General features: G+C 44.5%; 1 protein-coding gene across 1 annotated transcript in view; it reads right to left on the reverse strand.

Annotated features, from left to right (window-relative positions):
• Positions 1 to 243: 243 nt before the first annotated feature.
• The window catches only part of SOBP (sine oculis binding protein homolog), a 112533-nt gene continuing 93778 nt past the window's right edge, over positions 244 to 18998 (reverse strand). Inside the window, exons 6-7 of the mRNA XM_058801985.1 lie at positions 13890 to 15844; positions 244 to 1589 (exon numbers count right to left, since the gene is read on the reverse strand). Of these exons, the coding sequence (XP_058657968.1) occupies positions 13892 to 15844 (1953 nt within the window). The 3' untranslated portion in view covers positions 244 to 1589; positions 13890 to 13891. The remainder of the gene's footprint in view (positions 1590 to 13889; positions 15845 to 18998) is intronic.

The following is an 18998-nucleotide window of genomic DNA, read 5'->3' on the forward strand; positions in this document are numbered from 1 at the left end:
GTGAATCTGTACAAAGGAAAATATAGAAATACAGTATATACATAGTGCTCATAGTGCACCATCACTACAAGGCTCTGTTCAACTGACTCTGCTGCCCTGCTCCCAACACCGCTGACACAGAGACTCTGCTCCCTCCTCTCTTTCCCGCAGCAGCCTTATAGAAAAGGTGTACTCTGAACACTCAAGAGTGAACAATTGCTTTATTCGAGTTAGTAAACAGTTACACTGAATCACAAGGTGATCTGAAATTTTTTTTAAGTTTTTTTTCTTTCTTTTTGATTTTTTGTGGGGTTTTTACACGTTTTTGTATTTTTTTTCTTTTCTTTTTTTTTTTTTTCTTTTTTTTTGTCAGAATGGGATACTCCACAACTCTCTTACCAATTCAGTGCCAGTATAACATGCTCTAGTGTACTTTTGGACTCTTGGCTACAACTGTACAAGTGCACACAAGTAAATTCTACCCTGTTATCCTCCACCCACTGATTGAGGATCAAATTGCACATTTCTCTTAACCATGACAGGAGAAAGCAAACAGTGAAACAGAATCATGGGGGATCTTTCTCACTTTACCCTTGTTTTCATTGGTTTGTCCATACCATTCTAATTATCATGAAAGGGCTATGCATATGGAGAGATTGTCTCACTGCCTTCCTGGATCACTGAAAACCATCAGGGTTGAAATTTCATCCAAGTCTTTCGTGACGCCCAGCAAATATTCCCCTCAGATTATTTTACACCTTGAGGGAATTTTGGTCTTTAGTTCAACACTCTTGCTCTGTTCCCAAATGGGGCGCTATTTAGGGGAATTTAAAGAGAAAGCTGAGAAGAATAAACATTTACTGAGTTCTCTTGGCATTCAGTCTCTGAAAAACCACAGTATAAACTATTCATGCTGCTTCTTACATCTGTCAAATCAAAAATTAAAAGCCATAAAAGTGTAACACTGAAAATATGGCATTAGAAAGGATAAAGGTGGCCTTTGTAAAAATAACAAGGAAAGTATATTAGCCAATAAAATATTCTAACTCTTCATTTAAAAGTGCATCATGGGTAGGACAGAGATGACTCTGAAGCGTTGCTACTCCAGTATTACCCCTTTCCCCCATCAAAACTTGAATAGGTCCAAAACCATACAATGCAAATCACGATTCTTAGTGTAGCAGCAAAACCACAGCAGTTTTTCAAAGGAAAAAAATTAAAAAAAAAAAATCCGTATCACTGTCCAGTTGTCACATATCTGAACTTCGAAGTCAGTGAGGGAAAAGTACCTATGTTGGTCCATGTGGTTTTTGAAACCCGGGTGAAAAATCCCCCCAGCAAGAAACGAAGAGGAAAAAGCGTTCCAAGAGGAGAAGAGGGGTGGTCACAGGAATGCTGAGCACACTGTGTGGATCTATGATGTGCTGTTTTCTGGGTTAAAGGCACCCGTGGGACCGAGACTTCCTCGGGGGCTTCATGTCAGGAAGCTCTTTCTTTGCTGGACTTTCAGCCGGAGGGGTGGTGAGCGGACCAGCTGGTGTCATTCGGTGCAGTGACGTGGTTTGCTCTGCTCCCTTTCTCCATGCAAGGTACCCTGTCAGTGAGCGCTCCTGCAAAGCAGACAAGCAGAGGGGGTCAGGGAGAGCAGCAGGAGGCTCACTGCAGGCAGGCTGGGCACTGCCTGAGCTCAGGTCCCACACGGCCTCACGCTGGGCAGGCAGCCAGGCCGAGGCACAAGCCCATTGCTCCGGCCTCGCCGGCCCCTCGTGCCTCAAGGGCCATTGGGACATGCAGCCTCCAAGGCCCCTGGAAAGGGAGATGGAGGAATTCCTGTGATACAAAGCTGGAAGCTGATATAATGATAGTTAATTATCAACAACACCCTGGCAGGTATAAGCTCCTGAGTCTTAGTGTTTCTAGGGGATACTGGGAGATGCACCAGTGATTCCCTCATTAGCTGGCCACATAAGCTACCTAGCAGTGATTGTCCCCTCTGTCTCTCTACACAGGGAGCTTTAGACTTTATCTCCTTGGACAGGATCTGCTGTCCCCTACAGATTTGGACTGAAACTCTGCAGTACTTATCAGCCTTAGTTTTGGTGCTGGGGCACACTTCCCTTCTCAGTCTGCTCCACAATCTCCCTTCACACTGGCTCCTCTGCAATCCCTCTCAACAACTTGCCTGTATCCCCTTGCCAAAGGTCCACCCTCCTTACAGCAGAGACTGGAAGGCACATGGAATATGTTGACTAACATAAACTTCCATGGCATGGAGACCAGGATATCTAGGTTAAGGAGTAACATTTGTGCTTTCAGGCAATGTGCCCAGTGAGATGAGCTTCTTTGTGTGTATAGAGAGCTGTGAACAAGAACTAGACTGAGAATTGGGATCTATCTACCTACTAAGGTGAGTCACATGACTGCTTTCTGTTCACATTTTTTGGCTTGAAGTCTTGGTGTAAAAAGGGAAGCAGAGAAAATTAAACCTGTAATGTCTGAAACCTCATACTGCTCTCTCTTTCCATACATCAAGGGAAATGAATTTCCATTCCTCACTAACCAGACTCATAGTACATGGACAGCACAGACCAATAAGGGATTTGGGAGGGAAGGCATAAAGAAGTTCAGTGGCTCTTGATGCTTTCTGCCTGGAGCAGAGCTGTGTCAGTTCTGTCTGTTTTCCTGTGGTGCAGATGGACTTAGTGTAACAGGGTGTGCAGAAGGGCAGGAAGGACCTTCCCTGTTGACTGGCTCATATGGCAGTAATCTCGTTTGATGAATGCATCTTTGTAGCATTCAAGTTACAAAATAAAAATCCATATCAGGCATCACAGGCAAAGTTCTGTAAAGAAATGAGAACACACCAGTCATCACTGCTTGGGAGCTCAATGCTACACACCTCGTGCCAGCACTAGCGTGCATGACCAGCACAATAAAGTCAGCTATTTATATCTCCCCCCAAAAAACCCCAAATTACTTTTCAGGAGAGCGACATATGCTCTTCACCCTAGCTGAACCTGCCTTCAACACACATCAAATATTGCCGATCAGATAGAAAAATTGCATCAACCACAAAAGAATTTTCATTAGGGTAAAGCCATGGAGCTGAACTTATGTGAGCTGTGCTGAGGTAAGCAGACTGGGTTTTGCTTGCTTTCCAAAGTCAAGTAGGCCTGGGCTGATCCCGGGCTGGAAGACCACCTAGAAGTTAGAGGCAGACTGTAGTTCAAACCCAGGAAGCAGCATGGAAAAGATGAGGGAAAGAGAACAAGTAAGAAGGCTCATTTCTGCCCTATTGTTGATGTGGGGAGAAGGAGAATAACTCAACTGGATGACGACCCAGCTCCAGCAGGTGGCTTGGAGGTTCATCTGTGTGGGCTCAGATAGTGAGGCAGTGCTCCTGTACAACCGGTGAGAGCTGCACTGGTGCCCTGCATGGCTGTTAGTCAAAACCTGAGCAACTGGCAGCTGTGACACAGGCTGCACTCACCCACACAGAGCTTCCTCTTTGGTGATGCCTGACCTGCAAGGATTTAAGTCCTTGCCCAGAGCAGCACAGAATTAGAGCATGGCAGGTCAATCTGGCAGCTCAGGCAAAGCCTCCCCACTCTTTGCTCCCTCTCTGCAGTTACCCAGCTACTTCCAGGTGCTGTTGCAAAGCTACAGCCCTTTATCCTGTGGTGGGAATTTTGGTCCTGCCTGGTAAAGCCAAATGCTGGAAGTGTTCCTCACTTCCCTGCCCCTCCATGCTGAGGAGCTGGGTGGCTCAGCTGTGGGGAGATGTCATCCTTATGCTCCCCCACACCCCAGCACTGATCCCTGAGTATCTGCTCCCAGCAATGCCCAGGAGCCAAGCTGGCAGCATGCTCCTGATGGCCACCAGAAAGAGCTGCTTTTCCACAGCGGCCTCCCCAGTCATGTCCTGCTCCCTCAGAGGGGCCATGTCATTGACATGGCTTTGGACTCATACACACATCCAGATGCACACACAGTTTTTTCCATGGTTGCTTCCCTGTCATTCTATGCCCCGTTGAACATTTCTGTCTCCAGATTCACATCTTATTGTTCAGGAAAAATTGGAGACTGGGTGGGGAGGCTGAAACAACCGTTAATGTGGATTGGCATGGCAGAGTTTCCATAATTTAGCACAGCACTTTATTCACCCAGACAATGAATGCTGATGTGCTAAAAGAGGCCTGGTTCATCTGGGACATGCATGGCCCTAGAGTAAAGGCACTGCAATTATTTTCTCAGGGAAACTGCTCTGAAGATAAACCACAATAGTGCAGCTAAAGTCAGCATGGGAGCAAGCTCAGCCCTGGAAACACTCGAGAATCATCTGTTACTTGTAATAGTTCTGTAATTTTTAATTTTATTTTTTTTACAATTCTTAAAGCAGTTCAAGCTTCTTCATTAAAACCTTCCCCTTTGAATACTCTATGATTTATCTTTCCATGAGCTAATGGAAGGGATGCCACATTGCAAAAGTCAGGGAGGGCTTTTAGCTCAAATGGGAGAACAAGCTGAGTCCTTAAGCATCAATGCTGGATTTCAAAGAGAGTGGTTTCCTTCTGCTCTGACCTTGTAAGCTAAAAAGATCTCCTCAGCTTTGGGTCACCTGTGGAACTCAGTTCTCCCTTCTACCAAAACATGAGCTGGAATCTGAGCAAACATTGTGACTTTAGGGAATACACTGGGGAAGAGCCCTGGGGTTTGCCTTCTTTGCCTAGGCAGAGGAAGTGGTGAAGACACCCCCAAGTCTATGAATTGTTGCACCATTTTCTCCAGGCTACTACTGACAGAGGGGTCTCTGGTTTATATTTTGGGACATTCTGAGGTATGTACATGGATCATGCAAAGAGGAAAATGCCACCATGGTTTTGGACTTCTAATCTCTACACTGGAAGTGACTCCTATGGCAGACCACAGAGCCTGCCAGGGCCAGTCCTGATTGTAATTGGGTATATCTCCACAACAGCAAGGCAGCCCAGTCTCCCCCAGTCAGTACAGCACCAGTGTGTTTGCCAGCCTTGTGAGTAGTGTGCTTTGCCCTACTGGTGTGCAGATGTGGCAGAAGATATGATTTTCCTCTGAAAAAAAAAAAAAAAACAGCCAAATTTTCAACAAATTCTCCCATTCTAAGCTGGGATAAAGTTGAAATTTTGCAAGGTATTTTTAAAAAAAATAACAAGAAAGCAACCAACCCCCCCACCCCCCCAAAAAAATCCAAACCACAAAACCAAACTGTACCAAACAAAAAAAAACCCCAAAACTGAAAAACTGAAATAGAAGGTAAACCTAATCCAGACAGCTTCTACTCTCCTTTCCTGAAAACAGGCAACCACTGTGATTCAATAACCCTTCTTTAAACCTCTGATTTTGTCTGAATCAGAACCGTAACTTCAGCATTTCAGCAGTCTTCTGTGAGCCTAAATCACTATTCCAAGGTGCTTCTCAATTTTGTTATTCAACCTGATCTCTCCAGTAAAACCAGTTAAATAGCCAGAGAAAGGCAGTTTAACTGTTGGTGGTGGTAAGGAGGATGGTGAGGATGGGTGTCTTGCTGAGGCACAGCCTGTGTCTCCCTGAGAGAGTCCTTCTCACCTGGGCTACACCTGGGCCTGGCTTTTTAACCTGAAATGTTATTGTGGGCCACAAAAATATAACAATTACAATAACAAAACTTTCTGAAACAGCAATGAACTTTCTTAGTGAAAAGTTTCAGCATCCTATATCACGAAGCAATCAACATTTTCCCGTTTTCCCCATGAACAACTCCACTGTCCATAACCATCCAGGACTGCATGCGTGACACTGTCCTCACGGGGTTTCTCCCTGGTTTTCACAGCCTTTGTTCTGGTTCTTTTCAAGTCTTAACAACAGCAGATGCAGACTCATCCAAAAGCAAAGGGGCATGCTCAGGTGGCAAAAATGTCACATGGATTACCTTGTGGGAGAAAGAAGAGGAAAAACTTGTCCAGAGCACATAAGGAGCAAGTGGGTGAGACCTGGCACAGACCTCAGTGCAGTGCCAGATACCTTAGGGCATCTCCCTTATCCTCAGCACTGAACTGGGCACTGAAAAACCTGGATTGGGCCCAGGTTTAGATTTTCTCTATTCCTCACCCCAAGAAGACAATTGGACAAAGGAACAATGTTTTTACCACCAACCATTTCATCAATAATTGGCAAACTGCTTCAAATAAAACTGAATTGGCATTTTAGCTGATCTTTCAAATTTAGGGTCACAATTCAAATTTTCAGTGACTTTGTCATGTATCCTCTCTAGTTGTGTAAAGACTCTCTCAATTGGAGAATTCCTGTGGGAAGCGGCTTTTTTTCTCCTCTTTTTGGATTAGGAACTTAGAAGTGGCAGCACAAGTAGTTCATGAAACCTTATAAATATTTGGAGCATAAGCAGACGACACAAAGTTTTGCATTTAAGCATGTGGGCTCCAAATAAATAGCTGAAAATTGCCTTAACCATAGGTTTCAATATCAATCACCTGATGATGGGATGCAGATCCTTCCAGAGAGGTCAGAATTCCACAGTTATGTCACTCAACACTACCCAATCCTGAAACCCCCTATTTCTTAATTTATTTTTTTTTAATATCTGCCTTCATAGAAGATGATTACATTACACTGCATGAAAGTCCAAAAGTGGGACTGGAAGATGGAGCACAGCAGGGAGTAGGGGTGTCCTCTCAGCAAATGCAGTTCAGCCTCTTTGCCTTTAGATAATTTGTTGTTGAAGGTTGGCTCGAATTTAAGGCAGCAATGTTTCAAAAACACTTGGAAAAGCAAGCCAGCTGCAGGGTGGATATCATTACAAATTGAGACACATGTTGTACAGGAATACCATTCTTTTCAAATACCAGAGTTGTGTCTGGGGAAGCAAAGCCACGCAAAGGAGTCGGAGGCAGGACCTCGAGCTGTAGCGTGCTGGGGGCCTTCAGTTTGCATTAGAGGCACCAAGCACTGAGTGCACACAGCACTGAGCAGGATCAAGCCCAGATATTTAATCAGCTGTAATTTTCATGGAAGAAGCAAACATTAAATAGTTGAGGGCTCTGCAGAATGTTAGAGGTTACTCCAATTCATGGCTCTCACGAGATGATCACACATGTTTCCAAAGACAACTTTCAGTCCTGCAGCTCATTATCAAAATAATGTAAATAAGGTCATTATTAGGAGGTCTCAGCTGTGAGGCTTTGACTGGTGGAGGCACCCAGAAATGTGCTTACCTTTATGGGACCAACAGGAGAGACTCAGCAGGTAATCTGGAAGCAAAAATTGTTTCAGAAAGTCTTGCTTGCCACTGTCTGATTTCTGCCTGACTTCTTGCTCAAAGAGCGTTGTTTCTACTTTTCTTCAATCTTCCACTATGTTTTTTCAAACAATAATTTAATTTTATTTAAAATCTATACCTCATTGCTTGAGTATGTCCAACTTTTTTACAACCACAGTCCTCAGAAGCGTTTTGCTCTTTTCTCTCTCACTTTCAGGTATTGCTGTTAAATAGTTTATAATCTTCTCACAGTTGTTCAGAGCTCAGTGCTCTGCACTGAGGTTGGCATGGTGTTTCAGGGTCAAGCTTCACAAAGGCTGTTAGCTCCTCATCAGATTTCAGTGGCAATCAGACACATACCATCCAGCATCTTGGCCCCTGCATGCCAAGGCAATCGATGTCTAGATGATGTTTTTACAAGTGTTTTTACAAGAGTCTGTTTTACTATGGTCTTTGTTGTTAGGGACTCTGTATTTAATTATGAGAGGTGCTTTCCTCCCCACCGCCATAAAATTTCCATGTACCACTGACTTTGGTAGCTCAACAGCACAAGGACAGGCTGATGAAGAGCTTGAGTCTCCCCGTAGGGCTGTTTCACACTTAACACTTTTCAGTGCAGCCAAACCCACTTTGAACCAATTTAAATAAGAGGAGCATTTTAGACCTTATAAGTATGAACGTGCCTGAACAGTCTTTAAAGCCTGGCAAAGAATTATGAGCAACTCATTGTTTCAATATGAATGTGAGTTGCACCAACTTAGGGAATGCATGGTGCTTATTTCAGTTCAAATTATTTTAATTTCATAAGACAATTAAAACTAATAATGGCAAGTAAACACCAAAATTATCTCTGAAATGGGTGATCTGAGGTCCTGGGATCTGTCAGGTAGGCTACAGTCTGTAGGTGTCATACGTTCTTCAGATTTCTTTGGGTCTGTCAATTGAGCTATGTCTTTTTTGGCTGTCAAGTTCTGGCCGTGTGTGTTGTTTGCCAACAGCCCTAGATGATTATTACCTTTACAAATCAGACTAGGTGTAGTTATTTTCTAAACTGAGTTCAAGAATCAGATTTCATATTTGAAACATGTGCCCTAGGAGGTTTTACAGAAAAGCAGGAGGAGCCCATCAGAAGAGTGTGCAGTGATCTATGGCAGCGTACCACGAGCCTGCTATTTACTGCCACTGAGACGGAAGTTAGCACTCCCACACCCCAGCAAGATGTGGGAGCTGAAAGCTACCCTGGAAGTATGTCATTTTATACTTCACTATTTTGAGAACATTTTTTTTCTTTCCTTTTTTTTTTTTTTTCCCTGGGAAATCCTTTTTCTGATTTAATATACCTGAGAAGGTATACAAGCAATTTTGAAACATAAGATCACACTGCCAGAGTCAGGCAGCTCTCAAGGGCAAAGCTTCAGTTCCAAGCAAATGTGTTTAAGGCTTTGTGGTGTTAAAACTCTCTCCTCTCCCCCTTTGGATAAATGGAAAATTTCTGTAGGCTCATAAGAAGCCAGGTGAAGGAAAACTTCTGAAGCAGAAGAGTAGGTGTTAAGTGTATGAGTCCAATTACTCTGCTGATTTAAATTAGTTTGGCACCAGTGGAACTATATCCAGTTAAAATCAGCTAAGGCTCTGGCCTGTAGTACCACGTCAACAAAGATGACTAGCATAGAAATGTGTTCAAATACAGAAAAACTATTTTCAACTACATGTTTAATGTCAAATTTTGTCAGAGCAATCTGGGCAGAGGTAAGAAAGATGTTGGTAGATAAGATACCACAGTGACAGAGGAGATCTAAAATCTCTAAGGCTAAAAAAAAAGAGGTCAATAGCTATGCTCCTTCCCTCAGGAATCCAGACCAGAGTAGGAAATCTTGTGCTGGACCATTATGGGCAGAGGAGCTCAAAGTGGGATATATACTACTTCTGCTCTGAACTGAGTGTTCTGCCTGCTGTATATTTTTACGAGTACAGTGCACGGACTAGACAGCTGAAGGTTTGGATCTTTCACTTTCAGCAGATGCTGACCCTGAGACATACAGGTTGGCTCTGTAGATGGCCATACACCTACTATTTCCATTACTTCTGGAAGAAATTCTGCTGTCACAAGCAGAAAAACTCTTTCCTTTCCTGACCCCTCTGTCCCCAACACAGGATTACCCAATACACACACATACGCACACACAGAAGCTAGTTGTGAGTTTAGCATGTGCCACTTCGTTTTCTCATTTAGTTTAACATAACTATCATGTTAAATCCAAGCAGACCTCAGTGTTTTCATTTCTTTGCTTTAGGAAACACTGACATCAAAGCTAGCGGGTAAAAACTGATCCCGCCAGGGCATAAAGCATGTAGGCAGGCAACACTAACACTGCTAATTTTAGAAACTCACATTGCTCAAACTTGAGAATATAACACTCAACAGAATACTCTTCCTAGCTTCATTCCTTTATCATAGCAGGACTTTGGCACTGAGACATCTTTTGATAGTTTTTCAAATTGCATCAAGTTAGAACAGCTTGACAGTTCACATCCTGATGGAGAAACTAAACTTTCACATCAAGGATGATGTTACTGATTAGCACTTTCAATAATCAAGTAATTGGTACATTAAATAATCCAGAAATTGGCAACTTGCCCAAAAAGGTCACGCTTGCACTGATTCCTTTTTAGAGAGTCCATGTTGATGTTACATGAATTCAATCTGTCTGTCCAGAACTCTAGCGTAAAAATATTTGGCTAATTTCCTTCTTGTCACACAATTTGATGGGAAATAAAATCCAGGAAAAGTTGCACATTAGAGCAATATGTTCAGATTTTCCAATTCAAGTAGGTGAGAAGCAAGAGGGAAAAAGACAACTGGCTGGACTTTTTTCTCCCAGGTTAGTGTAGCCAGCGCTATCAATACAAACCTCCAAGGGTCCAAATCAACCCATTTGTTAGTGCAGCTTCTATCCTCTTTCTAATTTATTAGAATTTCTATGAGGTTGGAGTCTCTCTTAAGACATCCTCCCCACAACTGGACTGCAGAAGAAGGGCTTTATCTCCCTGCTTCCTGAGGCCTGGGCAGGAGGAACTAACCCATGTGCATGGCAGAGCTCAGGGCTGCGGGTGCAAGAGGCTACACTGATGTTCTCGTCTGCACAGACACAGACAGGCTCAGTCCTCACAGGCAGGGAGGGCAGAAATCTAAGGCAGAGCCAGCCCTTTTGCTCCCCCAGACTGGCTATGACCAGCAATGCTGAAATAGCAAAAGAAGGGCTCTTCGTGAAACCACAGAGTCCTCACCTCAAATCAATCATCAGAGCTGCACAAATCACTCGTGCGTGCCTTGAGGCGCTCAAAACCCACCCGCATTTCACTGAGGTACGCACTGGAATGAGATGGTTACCATGCTGTTTACTTCTGCAGAGTATTTGGAGTATCCTCTTTCCCTTGGAGCACTTAGGGACTCTGGTCTCCCATATCTTCTGCACAGAGGCTACTTCTTTTCTTTTCCTGGAGGAATGAGGGGATGGACACAGACTAATAACCATCACCATGCCGTGCTATGCTACTGCACAAGCCCCAGGGGGAATGGCAGACACCTGGGCTGGGCTTCTTAACTTCCAGTGTCTGTGTGGAAATCTAGGTCTGTGCCACTCATCCTAAGTTTACCTCACTGCAGGCAGAAATAGGCACTCCTAGGGCACAATTTATCTGAGCTGTCTTAGTTGTTGACTCTGGGATGAGCTCAGCTGTCTCTCTGAAGTGCCTGCTTCTCTAGGTTAAAGAGAGTTTAGACAATTAGCTCAGCTGCATCTTTGTTACAGATGTCTGTATTGGGTCAGATTAATCTTGCCTGGCAACCTGAAAACTTTCCTGTAAGACAACCCTTACACTGAGGCAAAGAAATATGAAAAATATGAAATAGGATAAAAGGGAAAATCGCTATTCCTGAGGATAATCACAGTGGCAGTTATTGACATTTAAAGAATACAAAGGGCTGAGGACAGTAACTGAATGATAAAGAATCCTTGTCTTTCTAATGCAGCTTGTTCAGCTTGCCAACCTTCTCTCTCAAGTACTATCTGTGATGTCATGAATAATCATGTCAACAGGCAAAAACACATTACTCGGCGAAGCCAGAACTCACTCTGATTGTTCAGGCTCTGGCTTTGAATGTTACTAAACTCTTCATGGGACTGGGACCTTGAAGAGGCAGCACTGCTGCAGCCTGGATAGTCCAGGCAAGCAGAAATAGATGCTAAGAACCAGCCTGTCTTTGACTACAGAGTAAGCACATAATATGCAAGTCTTCTAGCACTGTCTTGAAATAAGCAGCTATGAGGAGCTTCAATGAGGTAGGAAAGGGTTAACCATGGCTCTCCTAAAATTTAATAAAAAGGACACAGCCAAATAGTGGCCTTCTCACTAGATCAAATCACTACCCCTAGGTAGAAGCATGCATACATTTATGACGGGAATCTTTCAAGCTCCAAAGGTAACACAGGGGTTTGCAATAAAGATATTGCTGCTGAGGGACATACATTCCATACCTCAGGGGTGGGTAGGGGGATCCCCACTAATAGGACCTAGGAGTGTGTAAAGATTTAAATATTAATTTGACTTTCAAGTGCCTGTATATGCTGATTACTAGTCCAGGAATGTGATAGTTGTCCTCTCTTCTTGTTAGTGTATCTTTTATGTGTGTCAGCACATGCTGAGAGCAAAGAATAATGGTTGTATTCCACCGAAGAAAGTAAATAAATACTGTTGGTGATCAAGGGAAGAAATGTTTCCAGCCCTGCAATGAGCACAGGGAAGGCTGTGTTAACAAATGAGAAGGCAGTCCTGGCTATACTATGTATCTTTGATGGTGCAATTAGCCCACACTGATGGAGCAGGGAGATACTGCAATGGCCCAGATTACACAGTCTGCTGCTGCTATCTGTGGCTGTAGGTGCCAAACACCACTGCAGTCATTATTTGTGCTACTAGGAACAGGGATTTACTGGAGGCTACAGAATATTCCATGGATTGTAATGAAATCTGGCATGTCACCAAGCCACATCCGGCTAAGCATCAGTATTTTACTGCTGAACAGATTTCTTGCAACACCCACCATTTCCCCTTTTCCTGAAAGAAGCTCTTCGTGCTTGTGAATCTAAATAAATTCCATTACATTAGTTTTGTTAAGGAATATATTCAGTGCAGGTAGCACAGTGTGCAGCTGCAGTGCCAGCTGCAGGTTGAGCTCTGGGGGGGCCAGAGCCCAAGCCTGAGCACCAGGCAAGAGAGTGGGAATGGGCACTGATCCTTTCCATAACAAAGGACACAGGGTGACCACACACCCCCAACAACTCCCAGGCTTCCCTGTGCTTAGACTCTGAGGGTATACAAGGTAAAAAAGCCCAGGGTTCCTTTGTTCTGCATCCCTACTCAAAGGCATCAGCTCGAGCTGTTGTTTTGTTATTTATTTATTGCACCATGATGAAATTGTTATAATGATTGGGATATCTGAGAACTCTGATGTGGAAAACCTGGGGTCAAGCCAGTGAGGAAGCCTGGTCTGATTGTGTGAGTGTGGGGTGTGTAGCTGTGGAGGGGCTTTGTCCTGGCTCAGGTGGTACAAGAGTGACTGCCAGAGGCGTTCTTGCATGGTCAGACAGGAAGATTCATTAGACAGTTTCTCACTTGCAGGTTTGAAGCATCAGACACATACTAAACAAAGAGTTTTACAAAGGTGCTATGCTATCAGAGGGATTCAGTAGGCTGGAAAGTGGAAACAAAGGATGAGAAGTTTCTGCATATGGAGCACTGTCCTTGGACAAGCCAAGGAGGGTGGTGGAGATACCCAAATCTCTGCCTTGCTTTGCAGCCCTACCAGGAGCCACAAACATACACCAAGCACTGGGCTGGGGCAAATCTCAGCTGCTTTTTTAGGGTGGGAGACTTGCACCAAAGGCAGATACCTCAGGAAGGGCACTAAAGCCCCATGGCAGAGGTTTTGCTGCAATAAGCTATAGTGGGCAGGTCCCAAACAGCAGGCAGTCCCTAAGCACCAATACCCCAGAAAGGAAAGCCCATGGAGAGGAGTTCAGTCTCTCGAGAACAGCTCAGTGGAAAGCCAGGATGCAGTGTGGAGGCAGATCAAAGTGAGATGGTTGGAGGTGACCATTTGCTAAGTCCATTGGATCTGAGCTAGCAGGAAGCTGCTGGGTCATCTGGCTCTGTGCTACACTGCAGGGCAATTTCAGTCATCGTGAAGGCTTGAGCTGCTATGTAACTCAGCTGGAATAAGTAAGCAGATTAATGGCCCAGACCTGTACCATATTCTAGGCAGAAAACCACTGATTTTGACATACACAGCACAATAACTTCACAGCCAGAACCATCATGACATGTTCTGTGAGCAAAAGTGTAATGAGGCTGCTGATGAATGGAGTACTGACAAGTACAGATGCAATACAACACAAAAAACAATACTACAACACAAATACCAGTAGTTTTCTGAAAGTGCTCATAAATTGTAATTTGTATCTTTCTCTTTCATGAAGGCGACATCCACATGAGTTTGCCCTCACACCTGAAAATACTGAATTCTATTCACACAGAAGGCAGTAGTGATTACACAAACCTTTACTTATTCTGATTTCGAATTCGGAGACACCTCCTTTTCAATGGTGGCTCCAGATCCTCTGGCCCTGTGCTGAGCATTGGCGTTGAGATAATGCACGGCGCAATAGCAGTCTTTTCTGCTGGTTTTGGCACAGGCTGGATCACGCAGCCTGTCTTGGGCAGCATCCTCAAAGCATACGCGTGGTCCTCGTCTGCTGGATTGTTAAGGTTTGGGTCCTGTTTGTCTCCCCCAGCCAGGGGCTCCTCCCCAGCCTTCTTGCCAGCCTCTCCCTCGAGGTGGCAGTTCGAGGCGCAGTTGTTCTCCTTCACGGACTCCAGCTCGCTCACCGCCAGCTCCTCCGGGGACTGCGGCTTTTTCGGCTCCTGGGGCGGCTCCGGGTTCTTGGAACCCTCTGTGCTCTTTGTGCCATTCACAATGACGTTGCACACCGCTGCGCCAGCTTCCAGTCCTGGCGTGCCAGAGGCCAAGGAGACGGGACAGCAGTGAGCTCCGTCACTGCATGGTAACGTTTTTGAGTCAACCGGGCTGCAGTTGTCCCTGCAGTCACTGCAGTTCCTTTTGTCTGAGCTACCAAAAGCCAAATTTACAACACTGTTAGGTTCACGTTCAACTTTCACCTGGGCGTGCAGAGCCCTGTGGATGACATTGTGCAGCCTAGACCGGTGGCCCACTGTTAGGTCTATCACACCGTCCTGTGGACCCTGCAGCACGCTGGGGAAACCAAATTTACTGTTTGCTGGACTACTAGGTCTGACAGTCAAATCAACAACTTCATTTTTACTGTGCTCCTGAAGCACTTTAGCTTGATTAAGGGACTGGCCTGAGCAGCTCGGTGATGAGTCAGAGGATTTGGATGATCCTTGCTTTGACTCTCGAGGGGATGAAGAGCTATTGGTTGGCTTTGCCCCAGGCGTCTCGCTGGAGGTACTTGGAATGAAGCTTTCACCATTGCTGGAGAAGCCGTTGGGGGGTTTGGAGTCGTTGATGTGAGGGATGGGGATGGGAATGGGGATGGGAACGGGCAAAGGGACAATGACAGGATATGGCACTAGTAGAGTTGGGGGTGGCACCAGTGGGGCGAGGGATGGCAATCCAAAGTTCATCATCTGTGGCATAGGCATAGGACCATTTGGCATCATGCTGACAGGGGGGAAAGGAAGACTGGGCAAAGGAGCCCCGGGAGGGGGAGGTGGCAACAAGCCAGGAGGATTCCCAGGCATGGTAGGTGTTGTGGGGGGATGGATATGGGGGGAAAGCATTGGCCTGTGCATGGGGCTAGAGGTGGGACCCATATTTCTGGGACCACCTGGTGGGGGACCAATTCCAGGAATCATTGGATTTGATAGAGGGCTGTTAGGATTTGAGGCATGGTGAGGTGGCCCACGAATAAACGGTGGACGGATTTGCTGCATAATTTGCTGTTCCATGAATATGGGCAGAGGAACTGGCCCACGGTTTGTCATCACCATGGGAGGACTGCGAGGAGGGACACCAATTGGAGGCACAATGCTAGCAGGTGGCTGGACAGAAACTGGTGGAATATTTGGATTCTCACTGATGGGAATAGGTTTGGGAACTGGTGTGGGGATTTTAGTGACAGAGCAGTTGGCAGTGTCAGACGGAGAGGCAGTGGTAGACGCTGATGGTCCAGGTCCTTGAATTTGGCCAGCTGCAGACGCTGGGGATGGGGCTTTTCTCCGAGCATCTGCTAGCGGTATATTCCAAGAATCTGGAGTCAGCAGCTGCACCCCAGTGCCTTCTGCTTTATTTTCGACTGGAGGATGTAATGTACTGCACAGTCCAGCTGGAAGATTGGCCTGTGTCTCTTTGTAGAAAATGTCCATTTTGTACTGATTGAGACATTTTGCACTGCAGAACTGAAGCCTTCTTTCCCCGTCCCCAAAATCCAGATACTCTTTTGTGTGTCTTATGTGCTTACACCAGTCACATACCTACAACACAGTAATAAAATCAAATCAGGTAAGAAAAGCAATCTTCTCTTCATAGTGTTATTTTAAAAGTAATTTTTCAGTTGCTAAACACATTATTTTTCTAACAGGAAAAAAAGAAGTCGCATTTGTGAAAACTGCACCCTTTTTTCCCCCCAACATATTAATGAATTGAATGCCACTCCCTTTTCTGGCTCCCATGATCTCAGTTCTACCTTATATGATGCTTTATATATTTTAAACCCAAAGCACAGAAAAGAATCCTCAGCTGGCATAAACTGTTATAACACACATATGTAAGCATGCAAAGTCCATATGAGTATGGCTGTGATCACTCCTTGGTGGCAATCTAAGATGCCTGTGCCATCTGAGATGCCACGCTACACAAGGAGTGCGAGAACTGGAAAAGGACTCAGAGAATTGCTGGAAATGAATGCAAACCATTCTCTGCTAAACTGCAGCCCACAGTAACATTTAGTATTCTACCAAGGGTATCAAATAATAGGCTGGAAAGAGTGTGATATTTCAAAATGGCATCACAAAGCAAAAACCATCACTGATTCTTTGCCCTTCGTTCCAAGGAGAAACTTGGAAAAAGTTGGGATATTTGCGTAAGGTTCGAATAGTCCCAATTTGTGATGTTTCAGCAAGCTGGAATTATTTTCTGAGCTGTTTGCCCACTCTTGTGTACAAGTCACTTTGAGTAAAACTTCTTGGCAAGCAAGGACCTGTTTAGCAACTCTCAAATACTACGGCAAAAAGTTTGCATTGCAGGCTCAATTTTGTTTTGTTTCTCTGCTTTCCATTTAATCCTTTTTTTGTGTTGCTGTTGGTGTGGTAAAGGCACAGCCAATTTTTTTTTAAAATAAGGCTGCAGAACTAATTAAGCTGTGAAAGGTTTTCCCAGTTGTAAACCACTAGACACCAAAGTTCAAAAAATAGTCATTCTAGGCTTCAGAATCCATTACTTCAGAGAAATTATTGTGATTTCATTAACACATTAATTTTGCAACACCAACAGCTCTCACAGATGGTGAAGACATGATCTACAATTCAAATATGACTCTTGTTTGCACAAATGCCTTTCCTTCATATGGCATTTTAAACAAGAATTAATATGAGTAATCTTGCCATAGCTATAAACAGATAAACAGATGTCAGATTTTTCAGTGCCTCACTTTTTTGACAGAATTTTACACACACAAACCCCCCCCATTTTTGTCATTTACATTAGTTCTCAAAATACTCCACTGACAGAGATTTTTGGTGCTTTCTATCAGCATGTTGAGCCTATGACCATGTCATAATATATCCTGGTATTGTTTGCTCTGCCTTTTCCAAATAGCCCACATTAGCTTGTTTTGAAACGACTCTATCTTTTGTACAGAGGAAAAAAATACACTAAAAACCCCAAAGAAGACTATGATTGTGAAAAGACTGCATTAAAAGGATAATTAATTTTAATAACTGTTGGCCATATAAACAATTCAAAACAACATATGCTGGGCATCTGATTACCCATCTCATTTAACTCTCAGTTTTCCTTTAATATAAACAGTGGCGACATTCTTGAGTTTTCAGTAATATATCTTTAATGTATATAGACACACACACATGGTATGCTATGGCTATTAGCCCATTTAACTCCTCCACCTTTTGGCTATCCTGCCAGGTCACTGTTTCTTTCCCTCTTGCTCCCCTCCCCATTCACACACACAGGCATACACTCCCTCCTCTCTCTTATCCCAACATTTAAATCAAGCTAAATAATCAATCGAGAAGCAGCATCCCCTAAGTCAGCCCTGAAGTTTGTGAATGCAGGACCCAGATTTTTAGCTTGGGCAAGCATACACTGTGCCCTGTGAGATAAAGCAGAGGGGCTGCTGGTGCTGTTTGGCACATGTGGCATCAGTAAGTCTGTATTTCCAGCATGGTGCCCCATGGCAAAAAAGGAAATTTCCTGGTGCAAACAAGTCCAGCCCTGCATTGAACATACAGTGACATTGTCACACCCTAAAATGTGTGGGCAAAAAGGCTGTGAAATGCACAGAAGTGCTGGGATAAATGCCTGCACTGCCATGGTGCATGCATCCCCCAGGCGTGGGGCAGATGGGAAAGCAGGAGTGCAGCAAGCAGGGCAGAGGGGACAATGCCACTTCCAATAGCTCCTGGATTTTATCAGGTGTCAGCCCCCCACAGGAAGGCTCAGGGGCCATCACAGACAGCCCTGGAGCTTGTGCTGCAAATAGTGCAAGCACACAGCAGTGGTACTGAACCATCCTGCATATTTGGCATGGCTGGGGGTTTGCCACCCACCTGGCAAGGCAGCACACATGATGGAACCATCCTGTAATCAACCTCCTGAAATTTTCTGGCTTGCCACTGTTTTCAAAGCAGACAAAAGGGGAATTTGTGAGTCTACACTATGAGGTAATAAGATACATTTAACTCAGTAGAACTGCTGAATTTACCTTAAAGTTATTTCTGAGTGAGAGCTCACTGCTGTAGCCATAAAATGCTATCTATTTTGCATGCATGGAATCAGGATGTACTCCACCACACTCCTCCTGCTGCTTGCAGAGTATGCTCTTGCCCCAAGGGCTGGCAAAGATGCAGAGAGACTCCACATGTACCCCAGGAGATGTACAAAGAGATACCAGGAGCTCCCGCACAGCTCCTGAGGCAGGCTGGGGCAGCATGAAGCCCACCCTGGCCCACCACCATCTATTTGCAGCAGAAAGACAAGGAGGAGAGTGGCCTCAGAGGTGCCTGCAGAAAGGGATGGAGCAGGACTTCAGGTGCATCTGCACTGAAGACTTGCCCTTCCTTTGGGACAAGGAATAAACCACCTTGTAACCCCCTGCCAAAGAAATGCCTGAGAAATATGAGAGAGCAAACCCAGTCTCCTTCTCTTTCTAGGAAGAGCCCCATCTGTGACCTTAATTAAAGGGACTGAAAGAGAAATACAGCTCCACAAAAAATTGTGGCATCTTTTCTAATAATTTAATTTCATTTGTTAGCATTTGCAAAATTCACTGAAACACTCCACTGTATTATTGCTGTATTGATTTGTTTATCTCCAGTGGGCTCCTGTGTCTCTCCTGGCTAAACAAATATTTTCTCTTCCTTGGTAAAATATTTAGAAATCCTGCTTACA

Source organism: Ammospiza caudacuta, chromosome 3 (genome assembly GCF_027887145.1).
Source record: "Ammospiza caudacuta isolate bAmmCau1 chromosome 3, bAmmCau1.pri, whole genome shotgun sequence".
Taxonomy (NCBI): Eukaryota; Metazoa; Chordata; class Aves; order Passeriformes; family Passerellidae; genus Ammospiza; species Ammospiza caudacuta.